The sequence below is a fragment of the Carica papaya genome, chromosome 5 (genome assembly GCF_054855325.1).
Source record: "Carica papaya isolate Zhongbai chromosome 5, ASM5485532v1, whole genome shotgun sequence".
In the NCBI taxonomy this organism is placed as follows: Eukaryota; Viridiplantae; Streptophyta; class Magnoliopsida; order Brassicales; family Caricaceae; genus Carica; species Carica papaya.
In genome coordinates this window covers 45156204-45176337 of record NC_142313.1, presented here as the reverse complement: position 1 = coordinate 45176337, position 20134 = coordinate 45156204, and the positions used below count along the sequence as shown (strand labels likewise).

General features: G+C 32.3%; 2 protein-coding genes and 1 non-coding gene across 4 annotated transcripts; 1 reads left to right on the top strand and 2 right to left on the bottom strand.

Annotated features, from left to right (window-relative positions):
* Positions 1-2542: 2542 nt before the first annotated feature.
* Positions 2543-2647, top strand: LOC148266168 (U6 spliceosomal RNA). The gene has a single exon (XR_015819712.1). It is a non-coding gene; the product is annotated as a U6 spliceosomal RNA (small nuclear RNA).
* A 1221-nt stretch (positions 2648-3868) lies between these two features.
* Positions 3869-6766, bottom strand: LOC110810664 (aluminum-activated malate transporter 2-like). Its single transcript, XM_022036897.2, has 6 exons — positions 6307-6766; positions 5755-5895; positions 5258-5530; positions 4985-5097; positions 4744-4887; positions 3869-4570 (listed from the first exon to the last, which is right to left on the bottom strand). The coding sequence occupies exons 1-6, from the start codon at positions 6593-6595 to the stop codon at positions 4028-4030; spliced, it is 1503 nt and encodes a 500-aa protein (XP_021892589.2). The 5' UTR covers positions 6596-6766; the 3' UTR covers positions 3869-4027.
* A 5150-nt stretch (positions 6767-11916) lies between these two features.
* On the bottom strand, positions 11917-19704 carry LHW (transcription factor-like protein). Of its 2 annotated transcripts, none has more exons than XM_088219300.1 (11): positions 19103-19704; positions 18808-18994; positions 17352-17570; positions 17172-17253; positions 16619-16660; positions 16461-16520; positions 13804-15648; positions 13604-13705; positions 13128-13268; positions 12916-13044; positions 11917-12559 (listed from the first exon to the last, which is right to left on the bottom strand). In XM_088219300.1, exons 2-11 carry the CDS (start codon positions 18903-18905, stop codon positions 12377-12379), a joined length of 2901 nt encoding a protein of 966 aa, XP_088075426.1. In that variant the 5' UTR covers positions 18906-18994; positions 19103-19704; the 3' UTR covers positions 11917-12376. The 2 variants fall into 2 exon arrangements, with proteins under 2 accessions (XP_088075426.1, XP_021892560.2); XM_022036868.2 differs by having other exon boundaries at positions 12916-13041.
* Between the last annotated feature and the right edge of the window lie 430 nt (positions 19705-20134).

Here is a 20134-nt window from a genome sequence, read left to right as displayed (position 1 = left end):
GGATTCGGATCCAAAATTAATTTCTAAACCTAATAAGTAAATATTTGATGTTTATCCTTTTGTTTTTAGGTTATATTTAATTTTAAAAATTGTAATTTAAATTCAGATTCAAAATTAATTTTTAAACCTAACAAGTTAATAATATATATTTAGAGAATTTGCTGAGCTATGAAATGACAATTTACACAAGAGAAAATTTTCATAAAAATGAGGAAACCATGATTTTAATACAAACCCTTAATTCTTATATCATCATATCAATATATAATATATATATATATGTTATACGTATTAAAACGATTATCCCAAAAGTTTAAAATAAAAGAAAATAAAAGAATATGACTAATTATTCATATTCTAACATACTTCTTATATATAAATTCACTAGGTGAAAAATGTGAAATATGTACGGGTTTAATAAACTTCGTAAAAGTTAATTTTTAATAAAAATAAGGGTTACTAAATCCGAAAATTGAACTTCCACCCCTAATACTATATTAAATAATTAATTAAATCGATCGATTATTTATATTCTATCAAAGATAATATTAATGCATCTTTGCTACGCTATTAACTTTTAAGACGATATTAAAAAAAAAAATTTATCTTAATTAATTATAAATTAATGATATATTATATTACAAATAATGGGTGTTCGACTCATGCCACCTTGACCTTGGCACACGCCAAGCACAAGTATGGTGCAAGCCACATGCTTTCCCACCTACAACTCAAACGAGAAGATAAAGAATAAAGAAGAAAAAAGAGAAAGGAGGAAGAAAAAGAATGAATGAAATAATAAGAGAGAAATGAGAAGATGGTGATGAAGTTATCAGAAGCATATACTTATGAACATGTATATATATATATATATGTATATGTATATAATTATATACGACCTTCAATTGACGTGGTCGCCCACCAAGAGTAATCATTTCCCAGAGGACTTTTTTTTATTTTCACTTGTCTTAGAAGACAAAATGAAGTTGGCCAACTTCCCAGAACGTATAAAATTCTTCTGGATGAACACAAGAAGTCAAAACCTAAAGAAAATTAAAGTTGGATATGTAGGTGGAGCAGCCATGATAAGTGTAGTTGTTTATTAAAAGTGATATTTGCTTTCACAAATCTTAGAAAAGTAGCTGCAAATTTCTCATTACCGTTCGCAGAAAACATGTATATATATATATATGTGTATGCATACAATATATAATATATAATATAATATATATATATATATGTATACATAAGCAAAAAGCAGCAGCAAATCCGAGTAGTGGAAAACAACTCAAACCCCACCACACTTGCCATTATAATTTTTTTCCACTCAGGTTCATTTTATGCGGTCTGCGTAAACCCTCTCAAACCCAACCCACTTTATTTCCATACTTGAATAAGTTTGGCCTTCGTACGTAAGTTATACAAATTCAATTTTCAGTCCCCAAAATGCCTGTACTAGCTACTTGTTTTTAGAAGTTCATATATGTATATATGTGCGTGGATGTATATATATATATATGTATATATGTATATGTATGTATCAATACCTTTGATTTATTAATAAATTAATGGAGGATAATGTTTAGAACACATTGATTACTTTTGTGAAACTAATTTAAAATTTTCATGTTTATTAATTCAATTACATCAAGATAATATTAAACTGGTATATGTATGTGTGTATATATATTACAAATTTAGGATGTCTTGTTTTATTTTCTATCAATTTTTACTTCTATGACAGTGAGATAGTGTAATTCATTCCTTATTTCACCATTTTATATAAGAAGGATTTGGTTTTTGAGTCTGTTCCGCAGGAAGACGGCGAGTAGATGACTAAAGATTTTATGGTTTTCCTTATAGTATTCATTTCTACTATTTACTTTAGTTAGTTTATTATTTCATACGTTTGATACGTTTTGATTATTGTGTAAGGGATGTTAAACATAATATTTTATTTCGCTTCCACACTTAAAATTTTTATATATACGTTTTCTTTTAATTTCTAGCACCGTTACAAATGTTTAGAACACATTGACAACTTTTGTGAAACTAATTTAAAATTTTCATGTTTATTAATTCAATTAGATCAAGATACTATCAAACTGAGAAAACATATATATATATATGTATGTATATTATAAATTTAGGATGTCTTGTTTTGGTTCCACTTAAAATTTTCCTAATTAAACACCAAATTTTATTATTTTGTACAGAATTTTAAAACTTATGATTAAATTAAGATTATACGTAACATAAATACATTTATTTATAAAATTCATTTAGAAGTTTAACATTTCTTTTATCTAAGATCAGTCAATATTTTATGACCCTTTTAAGAAAATGTTAAATTATGATTAGTCAATTTTTATACTTTAGTTAAAACTATGTATATGAAAAATATATACATATATAACGATAATTATCACTCAAAAATTATTTTATACTCAAAACAATTTATATACAACGTAATTATGAACCAATATATATATTTTCTTTCAATTAGATAGAGTAAAAATTATGTAGTTTAAAGATCGTTTATGTCTTTTTGAATACATCCGATAAAACTAAAATAATACAAAGAAGATTAGCACGGTATCTGTGCAAACATGACATGCACAAAGATCATTTACGGATTAAAATTTATGAAAAACTACGATTCGATATTGTATAACAAACAAAAATTTTTTAAGATATGAAATCGGAGCATAGTTTAAGAACGTATAATTTTCTTAACGATGTTCGTCAATTTTTTCACTAATCGAAAGACCCTAATTTTACATATATATATATACAAACATGTACATTTAAAATATATACATATATAACGATAATTATCACTCAAAAATTATTTTATACTCAAAACAATTTATATACGACATAATTATGAATCAACATATATATTTTCTTTCAATCAAATAGAGTAAAAATTATATAGTTTAAAGATTGTTTATTAGTTTAAACTAAAATAATACAAAGAAGATTAGCACGGTATATGTGCAAATATGACATGTACAAAAATCATTAACGGATTAAAATTTATGAAAAACTACGATTTGATATTGTATAACAAACAAAAACTTTTTAAGATATGAAATCGGAGCATAGTTTAAGAACATATAATTTTTTTAACGATGTTCGTCGATTTTCTCACTAATCGAAAGATCCTAATTTTATTGAAATCGAAGCATACGGTAATCAAATTGTGAGATAGTCAAAGATCACTTCCATGATTTAACTTAACCATGTGATTTACTCATTAACCCTCTTAATTAATTAATTAATTAATTTAATATAGCTATAGAGGTAGGTAATTACTTTTTTTCCCATTGAACTCTATATGATTACTTCTACTATTTCATCTTAATCAATTATGAGCCGGTCACTAACAATTGCATACGTATAATATATATATATATATATATATATATATATATATAGGAGACCCATGTCAAAGTTTTCTTGGAGACGAAAATTTTGAATTCAACTCTCGTTTTATTATAAATTCTATGTAATTTCTATACTATATAGGTTTAGGACCAAAATTAATTAATTAATTACTTTATGAAGAGTTGGAAATATCATGGAGATCATATTGGCAAACAGCACGCGTAAAACGGTGCCGTTTTAAGACAAGACTATGATCGACATGTAAATATTGGTTTAATTTTGTAATATGCATATGTTTTTAAAAATAAAATAACTTCATTTTTTTTTGTTGTGCTTAAAATATGTGCTGTGAGAATGCTTATATTCCGTACTTGGTGAGAGGAATATAAGAATATATACATATATATATATATATGTGTGTGTGTGTAATGTACCTATATGAGTTAAGAACACAAGAAACATCATCACGTGGAGCAAAGAAAAAGGAAGGATCGCCATTTCTTGTACAGGTAACATGGAGTTAAAGATGTTCCATTATTATAAACAAAAGAAAACTTTATAAAAATACATGAAGATAAATATGCTCTTGACAAAATTTCTGACTATATACTTAGAGATGCACAAACTCTATAAACAGTCAGTCGCATCTATTTACACAAGAACTGTTTTCATTTCTTGATGACTCGGGAACTTTTAACTCGTCATGATTAACTATCTTGTTAGTCTGAATGCTATTGTTTGGTTCGCCGCCATCTTCAGCTACTGTAATCACAACGTGGGGATCAGGGTGAGTCGTAGGAGATTTCGCTGCAGGTTTTTGGGATTTTTCTGGTGAGACTGTCGGTTCGAGATTTTGAAAATTAGCCGAAATGGAGAGTTGATGAACGGAGTCGGAGATTTTGTCAACCCAGTTGACGATATCGATGAGTATCGAAGCAACTGTGGCTATTTGAATCAGTTCTTGGAGTTGATCAACTTTCGTGTCTTGCCAAATTAGATCTGAATTGAGAAGAGAGTTCATGTTTTTGGCAGCAGATTTTGATTTTTCGATGTGGGAATCTGCAGAAGAAGGTTTTGTCATTGTTTTGACTGATGATGCCAATTCTTTTAGTGCTTTGCCTGATTCCCTGCTCATTGTTTTAATTGCCTCTTGGACTTTGCTTCTACTGTCTGCGGACACCTGCATATATACAACAATATCTACATAAATTATATATTATATCACCATTTCTACCATTACTTTAGTTGTGTTACTTTTTGTGGGTGATCAATTTTATAAAAAATACATTTAAATAACACAAACATTGACGGACTCTGCAAATATATAGATGAGAAAATTCAAATAGCACGCACTTGAATATGGGAGTTGAGATTTCCATTTAGAGCCTCGATTCTGTAGGCACATTGTCGTGTTAGAGCTCCGATTTGTAGGTATTGTTTCCATGGATGTCGAAACTTGAACCGCCCGTGACCCGGTTCCCATCTTGCAAAATTAGCCTGCATTCGAATCGATTAAGTACTTTTAATAGCATAAATTCCTATGATTACATAGTAATTTTGGGAGTGAATTAGGGAAGAAGAGTGTTCTGCTCACCAAGGATTCTTCGGTAGCTTTCGAGTTGAGAACCTTTTCGTATCCTCGAAAAGAAGTCTTTTCATCTTCTTTGGTACTCTCAGATGATGTTTTACAGTATTCATCTACAAATCCTATGAATGTACCCTATTTTTGTTAGTGATATAAATATATCTAAAGAATTATACATATATATAGTTATATATATTTAATGCAATATGACTTATAAACTATCTTTTCGATCAATTATTTATATTCTAATAAAACTTTGTTCTAATTTGTTTAGTGTTGTACCTTCTAAGAAGTCACCAACTTTATCCAAGTTGGTGGCGAGCAAATTATGGAGGTCTTGACCAGCCCACACGGGGCAAATGAAAATAGAGATGATCACACACGTAGCTCCTCCGATGATGACGGTGGAGAGCCTCTTGTGAGCTAGTTCTAGTATTTCATCTTGTCGAAAACCCGAAACCGATACGAATGAGAATGTCAAGATGAATATCAGCAATCCGTAATCGTATCTCGCTTTGATGTTGGGAAAGAATCTTATAAATGTTGACACCGCAGCTGCACTCAAAATTATCACTATTAATTTCTTGTCTAGTAAAAATATGCACATCTAATATCTTGTAACACATACATACTCAAAGAATGCACGTGTGTAGAAGTACCAACAAAGCATATTTGGTTGATGTGTACGTGTCTGAAAGCATCTATATCTATCTATCTATCTATCTATCTATATATATATATATGTGTATATATGAATATATATGTGTATATATTCTCACCTTGTAGGAACACAAATAAGCCAATTAGTATAGGTTCACCTATCTGTCCGGATAGGCTGGCTAGATGATGAGCTCCAACTCCCAAAGAAGCTGCTAGCAAGGTTGCTACTCCTCTATTCAACCCTTTTCCCAGGGTTGCTCCTAAAACCCATGTCAAAAGCAGATTCATTAACATACAATATACATATATATATATAGATTGACAAGATAATAATTAATACATACGCAATAAGTCAAAGCAATTGTCAACTGGCTTAATTGAAAAGCTTTTTCGTTTAGCAAGGAAAAGATAGCTTTATAACACAATCAAGAGATCAAATTCTGCTGCTCAAATATATATCCCTGTAATGCACTGTCAATAAACTTTTTAACTTAACAAAATATTATATAAATAAAAATATTGTCATATCAAAATTTTTGTACACTTAAAAAAAATCACAGAAAGTTTTATTAAAAGTAAAAGAAGAAATTGTACACGAACACGAAAAATTCAGAGTCGAATTTGTTATTAGATAATGCAAACAGAGTAAAAAAAAGGAAGAGAGAATTTACCAACGGAGAATTCGAAGACGACGACGACAGTCATGACAGCCCACATTGCAGATACACCGAAGTTATGATAAATAGGTTGATAATAGTAAATCAATGAGACCAAGGTTAGAGCAAGTCCAACTTTGAGGGAGTGAAGTACTCTTCTTGGATCATCTTCACCAAGCTTCTTCACATTACTACAAAACTCAACCACCTTGGACTTCAACTTGTCAGTCAAGGTCCTCACCCGCAATCTCCCATGACCCAGAACTCCACCTTGTTTTTCTTGGTTTGCAGACTCCATTTCCATTAGATATGTGTCAAGACAGTCTCTGCATGAACTGATGGAGAAGAGAAGAGAAGAAAAGAGAAAAAGAGAGAGAGAGAAATGAATGGTTTGGGAGGATTAGATTACTACAGCATGTTATTTATAGGACGAGATCAAAGCATGTTGTGTTTAAAATTAACGTACGGTGCAAGTACAAAGAAATTTCACTTTCACATGATGTGTAAAAAACAAATATATATATATATATATATAAAGAGAAAAGAAAGGTTGAAGGAGATTGATTATTAGGTGATATTGGAAACTGCTGTCTGGCTTTTTGTTGTGACCCATTAACAAACACGTAGCCGACAATAATCTCTTTACTGGTAAAACTCTAGTCATCCCTTCGTTTAATATATATATATATATACACATATATATATTAAATTTGTGATATTATATTTTGAATTTTCTTCATAAACAATCACTTTTTTCTAATCTGGGTATTATTACTTTTTATTTTAACAGCCAGAATATTCTTCTTGAAAAAAAAAAAAAAAAAATTTCAGAGCACGATTTGGAGGCCATCTAATTTGGCATTACTTTATGCTGTGTGTGTATGTGGGTCTTTTCCTGGCTGTAGGTTAGCCTTTAATTTCTCTGTGATAATCAAGTTTATGTACAGCAAGTGGAAAGAAAATTATAAGCCATTAGTTTACGGCTACTGTACAATTCAATCTTTTTATAGGTACATGTATTCAACTGCTTTTTTATTATGATTGTATATATACATATAGATATATATATATATATAGATAGATAGATAGATAGATATAGATATTGGACTTACCTATTTTTACATATGTGCTTAACTTTTCTTCTTAACGAGGATACTGTGAGTTTTTACAAATGTACTTATCACCAAATTAATTTCCCATGCAAGTGTGCCTTAGGTTATAGATCCATAAGCTATATATATATAAAACTGTGCCTTAGGTTATATATATGTAGTTCATATATAATTAATCTGATTAGAACAGTGGATATTGGGTAAAGCAAAATAAATTTTACTCCATTAATTTTTTTTTTTTTTTAAATATAAGAATAAATTATTCATATCTCTTAAATTATTTAAAATGATCGAGTAAATAACTAATCAATATAATACATAAGAAAATAATACTACTTTCTTATTTAATATTGATAATCAGTCATTTGGGTGGCGAGACTAGCAGTGTCGTAATGATGTTTGAAATGGAATAACTGCAATGACGACGACAGTAGCGATGTGATAATAAACACAAAAGTAATAATGACAACAATGGGGAGTCACGATGACAGTGGTAGCAATCCTAACGATAGAAACAATAGTGTTGGGTGAGGTAGATAACGATGATGATAAAAATAGTGGTTGTTTGTGACAATAGTAGATAGGGTTATAACGTGTGTAACTATAATAAGATCAAGCGATGAAAGTGGTTTGATGTGGCACAGATAGTAGTAATGACAGTAATAATAATAATCATGGTATATAAAAGATGAATAGTTGGGATTTTATATGGGAAGACGTACATAATATCAACAATTAAGACGATGATGAAACCATATATAAGCAAGAGACATATATCTTGATGAGAGAGCGGGCCAGACTAAAACAAGATTGACAATTAAGGAGAATAAACCGATAGAGAATGAAAAAATATTATAATACGATTGAATAAATATTAAAATTTTGGTGTCAACGAAGAAAATTCAATTTATTCGAAGAGTTCGATCTTACCCTTTTCTTTCAGTTATTTTTCATATTATGAGATATTAAAATCAAAAAATATCATTATCTTGAAGAGTCGTCTCTAATTCCAATATAATTTTTTTCTTTTTTCCAACATGGAATGTCACGTGACGTATTTTCACGTGCTTCAACAATGATACGTGAAAATTCCGTAAATATTTTTTACAATAAACTAAAAGATTGACGTATCTTAAAAAAAAAAAAGATATTATAATAACTAGTAATTATTCAAATTAAATTTATTCAACAAGTAATTTAATTAAACTTTAAATTTTTACTTTTTAAGATGAAATTATTTTTTATAACTATTCTTATAATATAATTGATATAAAAATATCTCTAGAAGGGTGATAAATGTTTGGCATATGCTATAGCTATACATGTGTGTGTATGTATATGTGTATATATACATATATACATATATATATATATATTGTTTCAGTAGTTTGAAGGCTCCCTATCTCCATTGTAGATATATTAATGGGTATTCTTCCCTTCTCCAACAAGTTGGGTAAAATATTAAAATCGATAAATATATATCTCCTTCCATGGATGGTCCATCTATATAAACACCAATGTTTAGGAAGGGAGAAAAAGACTAAGTTGACAAATGAAATTCTAATATTCTTAGTTTAATTAATTCTAATATCTTAAACATTATAAGAAATTTCTAAATAATATTTTAAAAATAATTTTAAAGATTATAGTATAAAATTCACCAAATTCTAAAGTATGACAATTGAAAAATATTAGAATATGTAAATGTAAAATCAATTATATGAAAATATTATTTTATTATATTAATTAAAAATTGTATACTTATATTAAAGTTACTAAATGAATTTATATTATGATAATGTATGAAACAAATCCCATTTGACTTCCTATCCCAAAAAAACTATAAAATATATATAAACACACACCCAAAAAAAAATGTTTGCATTATTCACTTTTATATGTTGCTCCTTAGGAATAAGAAATTAGAAATTAACATAATCTCTAACATATTATTTTATATATATATATATATATCTATATATATATATACACATATATTCAATCAAATTTTATATATATTCATCAATATAACATATCACAATCATAAATCACAATATATCAAACATTAAAGATAGAGATATCTATATTTTTTATTCTATTTTGTTAGGTCACGACATCAAATACTGGTATGATTTTAAATGTACCATGTACCACTTAATTGACTTCTAACTATATTTTGTACACGGACGATACACTTTTGATATCTTTGTGCATAATAATACTTCTCTTACATTTCAAAAAAAAAAAAATTCGCAATATATATACCGAAATCTGATACATTCTTTCATATTATTTATATCTGTAAAGTCAAAACCCACTAATTAAACAGACTTTCAGATCGGAATTATTGACTCTTTAAAATTTAAAATTAAATTATTATATCAACTTGAAAGTTATTTTTATTGTTTAATATCATATATTAAATCTATATATTTTTGCCCCATCACACAAATTATGCATAGACTATGGTACTTTTTAATTATATTGTTATTGATAATTTGAGTTAGATTATTCACCATGGTTATTCTTTTTAAAGAGTTGATAGTATTATTACTTATACTATTATTCACATATACGTACACTTAGTTATTAAGATTTATAAATTTCCACTAAGAACAGATCTTTCTAGAAAGTGAAGAAATCGATGTGGGTATATATATATATATATATGGGTGTGGTGAATGTTATTGTTTCTGCTATGGATGGATTTGAAGCACTGATCACATCTACACCACTAGTTGGTAGCTCCATTGGAAAAGAATATGTAAAAGATGAAATTGCATATGTTCTTGCTTGACAACTAACTTCCATTCCAGGCAATCAAGCAGCTATTTTGTACTATAAATTTAAAGTTACATGCACGTCTCCTTCATTTCCTCCTACTCAAATCTCATTTTCAACCTCTTAAATGGCATAATATCAGAATATTCCAACCCCTCACTTTACTTTTAGTTATACATACATATATATATTCTTTATATTTATTAATATCTACTTACTTTTTATATGTATGTATGTATGTATGCATGCATGGAAGTCATGTACGGATAGCATTCATTTGGTGGTATATGAAATATGGAAATGGGTTCATCCATCCAAATCTTGATGCATAAATTTAAATAATTATTAAGTGATCAACCTCGTGCTCGTTGTTTTACCCGAGAATGTTACACCAAGCGCTAAAGCATGAGTATTTTGTATTCCTTGAGCAAAAACATATCGTAATTATATAACGATATCTAAAAACATATCTTGTGAACATTCTGAAACATTCATGATATCGTTATGAACATACAAACGAAAACTGAAAAAACCTAAAGATATACATACCCGTTACTTCTCTCTATAGATATACAAGTTCAAGTCGAGCTATTATTATGTATAGTGTTTGTCTCGAAAGAAATTTCAATACTTCCAATCGATTTCAATCAATGAGATAATTTTTACCCGTCCCCTTTTATAAGATGAGATTCATTCTCTTAATTTTCATTTTTGTGTAAAATTTTTCTCCCTGTTTTATCATCAATCAAAAAATGTATACAAATAGTTTCTAGTCCAAGCATAGGGGATCAAAGATAATATACAGGGGGGAAAAAGACTCTCAAACAGAACCATGTAAATCAAGAATTTTCCAGATATATTCAAGATGCATAGAAATCACAAGGCAAACAAATTTATATATATATATATATATCATTCAGATAGATTGTATAAAACAAACAGCAAGGCTAAATCTACAAGCAGTTCTCAAACAAAATCTTACAATCCAAACTGGTTCACATCAACTAAAATAAGTTCAAACATCTCAAGATTCTAAGCTTAGCATTTATGTGATCTAATTAATGATTGAGTGCCTTCATTTCTGCAAGCAACTCATTATTTGATTGGACAACCCGTTTGAGCAATGATCCTAGCATAGAAGAATGAACCAGAGGTTGTGATGTTGCTGGAGATGTTGAAGAAAGTGTTTGCTAGGGAGTACTGGCAATTTGAGCATCTTCACTTCTAGTTTCATGGTTTTTAGCGCAGAAATGACTCAGCAGGAATCTTCGAAATTTCATCCTTACCCAAGTTCTCCGAATTTACGTGCAAGGTGATGATAATAAGAGAGAAAATGGATCCATAGGATAGTAAGGCTAGCTTGATCTTAATATCATTCATACTCTCAAAAATTATGTGGGGCAAGTTAGTGGGTCTTTTCCCACCATGTGCCACATTATCAAAGTTTCTAGGATGAAAACTTGAGTGAGACCCACTCTCATGTTTGCATAAATCAGTTAAACAATTCTAGGGAATACTCTGTGAAAGTTACTCAGAGAAATAGTTTTTCATTCTTCTTGTTTCAAGACTCGTTTAATCCAAAGTTATGGAGGTCAAGATGTGATTCAATCTTAAATTGAATAAAAAGAAAAATCTAAAGAGTTTAGTGTAACAACATATATCAAATGAGAACATTAGTTCTCAGAAAGTTTGTGAACCAAGAGAAAAGTTGAAAGCATAATCCTGCTATAAATAAAGAAAGAAAGAGAAAAGACACCTCATTTCTTCATTTCAATCACAAGTCCTTTATACATTTCTGAAGCAAAAAGACCAATTATAAAACTATTTGCTACACTCCTCATGCTTTATAGAATTTCTCCATAATCCAGACTACAACGACAACGTTAGCATAGGAAACAAACCCAAATTAGGATCAATTCGATAACTTAAATTCACTACAATTCTTTCCCCCAACACTTTTCATCTTTGGGTGTCAATCCCTAACTCTAAAAAACACATTTCCTAAGTCAAATGGCACTTTTAAACTACCTACAAGTGAGGTCAGTCACAAGACTCAAATTCGTGGAATAGAAAAAGACTAACCAGGGCTAGAACCACCTGAGAGTGTAGACCTGAATCATGTTAGTCATGGCAAAGCAAAGTTTGCTTGCTCTTAACATATCTAATCGAGAAAACACTACACTGCAGTGGGTTCATTGTAAACTACTGGCCCTACCAGTTGCGGGTATCGAAGTGGCTTGAGGAAAAGAGTGCTGCTTGACCATTATATTGTTGCCATCCAAGGCATTGCCTGGTGATGCACTGTCCTTCATGGTTTGCTCCAAAAGATGCACGAGCGACATGAATATTTCCATCCTGGTCACATCCCGGTTTGCCTGTATATAAATTTCAAACTACATGAGTTACAAAAATATTGCAAGGTACAAAGTGCAATTTAAACCCATAATTTGCATGGGGGAAATTACTCAAAGAAACCATTAACATCCTCTCATTTCTATCATGATTTAGCTTTTATCACAAGCATTCAGTCAACATTTGCTACAAAGATAGTTAACGTGGTTCTATGTTGTTTACCAAGTCAAATATGCAGGAGTGAAACTGTAATTTGACAAACACAAATACTGACAACTTCAACTTCCGGATACAGATCATTAACACCATGCCTTTTTTTAAATAGTTCGGATATCAAAGATGATATGTAAAGAAAAAAAATCCAATCTGAAAATGATACCTCTACAGCAAAGCGTGCCCATATCTTATCATTCCTCGCCTCTAGCACCCCTTTCAAGATGGTCAATCCCAGTCCTCTAATTAAGTCAGCGATTTCTAGAAAAAGACCCCGTTCTTCGCAAAGCATCTGCTGAGAGAAATAAGGACAAAATATGTAAGATAGTTTTTCAATGACCAAAAGACTCCGAAGGTAAATGAAATAGCCGTCACAACCTCCACAAGCATCTGACGTGGTGGGTTCAAATCCTCTACTATAATAGGACAGAGCATAGATTGAGAACCAACTTCATATGCCCATGTTGCCCCTCCCTCAAAGCTGTCTTTTAGAAGTAATCCACCTTCCTTGTTGATGATCTGCAAAATCAAACAGGAAAAAGGTGAAATGTTTCAGCGGTTTTGCATGGTTTCTTTGTCAAAAAAAATAATGAGAATGCAGCATCATGTTCAATCATCTAGTTCCACCAAGTTTCATCTTCGATCCAACATGATCCATGCCCAAACTAGTTCTTATATAATGATATTTATACAGTTTGACACACAAGTACAAATATATAACAAAACTTTCTCCTGCTTATGATTAAATTCAAACAATTATCTTCTCATATTTCACTCACTCAAAATCCACTGACAATTAGAGTCCTGCTAACTGGAAACAAGGGCATGGTTAATAGAGAAACAAAATACTATACCTTAGATTCCCCTGTTTGCTTTAGCTTGTCCGCATGCTTAGTTACACTTTGCAAGAAAAGCATATGTTTGATGGTACGTTCCAAAAGTGCATCTATGCTACACTGTTGAACAACAGCATGATGAAACAACAACATCAGGGTTTAAATTCTAAGATCCTCTGATAAGGACAAAGACATCAAGAGGAAGAGAAGCACAGTACCTTTGCCCCATTTGGTACAATTTCTCGCAACTCCTTCACACGATCTTGGATCATCTGCCGATCTTTAGGTCTGGGTCTAGGATTCTCCCCAGGCTTAAGTCGTTTGCGATTTGGCTTTGTGGGTTCATCGTTCCTTTTAGAATATGCAGTTGAAACACTACTCTCACGTTTCACATTATGGCCTTGTTCAACCCATGAATTGATTTGGGAACCATAGATGGATGTTTGCGAACATGTTCCAGTATCATCCTTGGTAAACTGAGGCCCAAGAGAACCAGATCCTAGTCTCCCTGCTTTTGCAAGGGACTTAGGAAGGCTGATTAATTCCCCTTGCAAATTATCAGACTCATTAACTTGACCACAGGAGAGAGAACAACTAGGAATAGATGAGCTACTGATTTTAGTTAATGCTGTTCTGCAGGAGACAGTATCATCAGAAATCTGCTTGGCAACAGACACAGACTGAGCCCCAGAGACCACGGCATCTAAAAGATGATCCATTCCTAACCCTGAGAACATACCACTGTTTGATATTCCTCCATCAACTGCATACAAATCAGTATCTGCGCCCTGGATATTAACAAGAGTTGAAATCTCCTGACTCAGATTTTCTGTCCTTGTTTCCTGACCATCAACAAGCAAACTATTCCAATTGTCATTAAGTAGCTTACTTTTAAAATCTGCACCCAATATAGCAAACAAGTCATCTCCTGATGAGGATTGGGTACGGGTATCTCCCCATTTTGCATCTCTAAATCTTGGACTCATGGTTCCATTTTCACCCATCAAGCAATTATGAATATAACCAGGGAAATGCTCCCTCAGAGGTAGATGCTCATTGTGATTAATCGATTGAATGTTAAGAGCTTGGAACAAATCATTATCCATCCTTTCTTTCTTTGGAGCCAAATCACCGCAAATTTGCTTCTTATCAGTGGAATCATGCCCTTGACCAAATTGGCCAGAAAGTCCCGGATTGACAACTGATTTTCCAGCCAACTTGGAAAGCAGAAGCTCCCCTGGCTTAGATGAACCAAGATTCTGAATTGCACTTCCCGCTACATTAATATCTTCTGCTTTCTGCATCTGTGGATGAATTTTTCCCACTTCACTATTTGATCCATCGTGCAATTTGCTTCTTCCAAGCAATAGGGTAGAAACTGAACCTATATGAGAATTACTGATTAGGCCCTCGTTTCTTTTAGTTTGAGAAGTAATCAAGATATTTTCTTGATTTGTAGTGTTACAACCATGTTCCCAGAAACCAGCATCTGAAAAGATCTGTTGTTCAATTACTTTGAGGCTGCTCTCACCATCTGATTGACCAATTAAAGGTTGACTACTTAATCCACACCTCGAATTAGATGGACCCAGCTGGTTCAGCCATGCATCAGGATTCGAGGGGATCACTTCAGCTCCTACAGTGCTAGTTTCTGGCAGACCTCTGGAAGGAAGCTTTGACTTCATCATTTGAATCATTTTTGTATTACAATAGTTATTAGGTTTAGCCAAAGTATGGACCAGGCTAGGGGCCTGGAATCTTAAAGGACTAAATCGTGGATCATCCCGAACTTGTCTAACTAGAGAAAATTGACTAACTTGTGGGGAAGGCTGAAATGAGTTGACAAGTTGATTGCAGTTGTCCATCATCAAAGGAGTGGAATTCACTGCCTTGTAAATTCCAGATGAATCCATGGTGACAGGTATTCCGAGAGAAACAGGTGCTCTGATTTTGTCCTGAGACTCTTTCACTCCATAGTTTTCAGAGAGAAGAGCTCCAGGGACACATCCTAGTTGCAGGATTAGACTCTTCACATCATTCACAAATCCCAAGTTCTCCATAATCTGAAGCACCATGGACTTTAAAGATAAATAAACAGACCATAAAGAAACAGTAAAAGAGATATTATTTTGTCCATTAACAAATCAACCATACATAAAAATGTTTCTAAACTGGAGATTAGTTGTCATATTAGCGGAAAGATGAGGTTGCTCTGGAGGAAAAAATTTATTAGAGCAAAAATTTTATCTTGAAGCCAGAATAAATTAATCAAGTGCTCAGGAGGAAGATTCAAATTCCACAGCAAGCTAGAACTGAACAGAACCACAGAGTTCTTTATGTTTCCCATGAACTAAACTTCCACTGATCCCATGCAACTCCCAGCTAAAAGGCAATGCAAGGACTCAACCTCTTAATAATTGAAAATTCAAGCCCCTAATTGAGCAGCACATGCCAAAAAACCTTGAACACGACCCAAGGATCTTGATAGGGAAGCCTCAATACCTAATCACCATTAGGGTAAGTTTGAAAAAAAATGAATCGCAAGCAGTTGGCATGTGCTAAAAGTCATTTCCTTGTTGATTTTTCAAACTACAAGATTTTTTTTTGTTTTTGAAATAATTTCAAACTACAAGATTATTTAAGCTAACTTCATACCTAACCCACCAATCTAATAAACACTGACTCGGGGCCATCTCAAACTGTTCTATGAATCAGGTCATGTTACAATTCACTTGGGCCAGGGATTATAATATCATTTAGATATCTAAGATCAGTAGAGACACAACAGAACATTGACGTGAAGCACAATACAGAAGCAAAGTAATACTACAGACATATAGACAACAAGGCAGAAAATGTAAATAAAAGGGCTTACCGTCAAGGATGAAGCAAGTTGAACAACACCATGTGGGAGGACAGGAATAACTGCAACAGTCTGAAAATCAAATATAGGCTAGGATCAGACAATGCTGCAATGAAACATCATACAGCTACCATCTAAAATCAGGAAGATAAGGAAAACTATTATCAAACCTGCATGCCAGCTGAAAATTGGAGATGCACCTCATTCAGAACCTACATGCACCCATTGGGGGGGAAAAAAAGAAATCAAGGAAGATCCAGCTAGCAGGAAAGAAAAATGTTAGAGGAACTGGCTAGCCCCCCACAGCAAACCACATTTATCAAATCAGTTAAAGGTATTACTTCTCATCTAAAACTGTAGAAATCCAGCTTCACATATCTTTTTTTCTGAAATAAAAAATATAATATGGTTCGTTCACAGGCACCAAGGGAATGCAAACCCATGTACAAAATATTTACATATCAATCAAAATATCAAAAAGGACCCCAAGATTTTCAAAAGAGTAAAGAGGATGACCCTTAGTTCCAAAACACCCAGAAATATTGAAGAACGAAAACCTCAATGTTGTTTTGCAGATAGCAGGATTCACTTCCCAAAGGAAGATCATCAAGCTCTAGATAGAGAGCTGATAAATTCATTATTAGAACGAGGAATTATTTCTAATACTCGTTCACTGTAAACCCTCGGCAACCCAATCTCAATATTATCAAAATAAGAACATACCTCAGGTGGGTGGGCATCTCTGATATAACTATTTGAAAGAATCCATTGATGGTTTCCAGTAAATGCAGCTCTGCCAACTAGTCTGGAATCCCAAAAAAATCATGACCAATTCAACAATCATTCACTTAGCAATGTGAAATTCATATGAACACAAAAAAAGAGAGTGGAAAGAAAACTTGCCCTTCCCCTACATGATTGATGCGAGTATTTATCATCATTTTGTTAATTAGCAAATTGACAGAATCAGATACTTGATTCTCAAGCTGAGAGCAGCGAATTTCGGAAGTTCTACATCCTTCCCACTCTCTAGAAGACAACTCAGTGCTCTCAATTCCAGGAATGCTGGGAGGAACTGAATTCAGCATAGGTTCGTAGTAAAATTCTTCCCATATTAATAAACTGCCAAGGAAGATATATTGTTGAGACAATGCAACATAAGAACCATTTCACTCCTACAAAGTTCTAAAGCAGCAAGGAGAGTAAATGCCAAACATCAATTCTTAGGTCACACCATAAGAACTTGTGAAGACATGCAGACCTTCATACCCTTTTTTTTTTCGAGCAAAAACAAAAGTTCCCATCTTGATTCGCTTCCCAACAAAGAAGAGGAAAAGGAAGGATAACCAAATTTCAGAAGTTTCATGTAAATGCATATCTTGACCCAAAAGATTGGGAGGAAAAAGAAAACTGTACTGTACCAAGTAGTAGTAAAAATCAAGTTGGATGATATGCTAATCATGTGTAACAGTATACAGCGGAAAGTTCCAAATGCCATTTCCTTCTCCTTTAAGTAAATTTATGAGAAGCCAAAAAGTGTATGATGAAAAGCAAATAATCAAGAGATCCTTTCATTAACTGATAAAATTATTTAACTTTTCTCATTTGGAACAACATGATGAGGTTGAATAGAAGAAGACAAATTCCAAATCAAGAAATTTACATGGGGAAAAAACAAAGAAACAAAAAAAAACAGAGAAATAAGAAAGGATTTTTGTCAAACAAATACAAATCTGCTTTTCACTTAGATTAGATTCCCTTGGACGAAACAGAATAAACCAGAACACAAAGCTCCAAAAACCAGGAAAAAAAAAGAAAGGCATCGGGTTCCGAATCAAATGCAAAATAACAGTTTCACCAATCAGACCATAGCATGCAAACAGTATCTAAGAAACATATGAACCTTACCCCTAAATAGCCCAAAAACAAAAGCACCATTAAAAACAATAGTTACTTGTACAGTCATACTACAAATCCTGTTTGGTCAAAAAGAAAAGAAATAGAAATATGTGTTAAAAAAAAAATAAAGGTAAAGTGTTCACTTCTGAGTTTCTTTGGGGAAAACTACAAATACCTTAAAAAACAACCTGACTTACTAAAATTAGGCATATTTCTCTTTTCTTTCTATTATTTTTTCAAAAAAAAAATAAAAGAAAAATGAAAGACGAAAAAAGAAACTAAATTTTCACTGTTTTTCTTCCTTCCATTTTCTCAGAAAACAAACAGAGAAGTATACAGATACAGGGCTTATATACCCACAAGTCTACAATGAAAATTAAACTGTTTACAAACCAAAAAAAAAGATTTCTTTATAATATTTTTTCCTTCATTTTCATACCAACAACAGAGAAGTATTCACCTAGTGTTCTGGCAGCCGATCTTCCAAAACACGGCGTAGGACCACCTATTGCCGGCCGTACACAGCGTCTTTAAAGCCTCTCTCAGCAGCAGCCCCATCGCTTGTCTTCAACGCCGGATACAGCCTCGCTCGTAGCTCAGCTCCTTCCGAAATTTAAAAATTAACAAAACGAACTAAAACCCAAGTACTGCAACCATGCAAAACCACCATAAACAACAGGAACAAGCAGATTAGACCTGTAAAGAAAAACCAGCAAATCCAGAAATCTAAAAGAAAAAGGAAATATGTTCCGTACCCTTCTGTTCTTTTGAGTAGATGAAATTGATAAACTAACTACCGCGGCAAGATCCTCTTCCCGCCTGCTTCGTCCTCAAACCACCACTCCTCTTCCTCTCTGGATCCAAGTTCCCAGCGATCATTCTACGGCATCCCATTTCCGGGAGAAAGAAAAGAAGTTTCAAAAGCAGACGAGAGCGAAAAAAGAAATAAGCAATCCCCAAGCTGGAGACGACAGAAGAAGAAGAAGAGCCCAAAAGGGTGTAGATGTTCTACACTATGCCGCAAGCCTCGAATTTTAGAATACTCATGATCTGCTCCATTTCCACAGCTCAGGATTTGACTTTAAAGAAAACAAAAGAAAATAATGAAGCAACGCGGATAAACACTAGAAGAAAAAAGAAATGATGTAGAAAGGACAGTGGTGGATGTTTTAAGATTGAGACTTGGGATTTTCTCCCGTGTCCGAAACTGTGCGTATTGGGTATTGCTGTTTTTTTGGATTTTTCTTGTAATTGCGGAAACGAATGGAGGAAGAAGACGACGTCTGGTGCTGTGCTCTCTGGCTCCTCTTCACTTTCAGGTCTCTGTGTGATTCTCTTCCTCCTTGCTAAAGTGCTCCGCATTAATCACTAAAAGGAAGGGAAGCAAGACAGGGTTTCAAAACTAGACATGGAATTTCCATTTAATTACATGTTTGCCACTGTGCAAATGTGTGTGGACACGTCTTTTGTCGGCTACTGGTAGAGTACAAGAAATATTACTAAAAAAAAAAAACAAAAGGTGTTTCTTACCAAAATAATAAACAAACAAGAATATCTTTTTTTAATAATGCATAAAAATTTTATTTTATATTTTATTAAATATAATATGTGTATATATACATATACACATATATATATATGTATATTATAATAAAATTAATTTTTATTTAATGGCTTTTTGGACCAAATAAAGTTGAAGACTACTTTTGGGATATGGTAATTTAGTTTAGTTGAGTAAAATAAGTTAGTGAGGAATTAAATTTTTATCTTATCCTATATATTTGTTA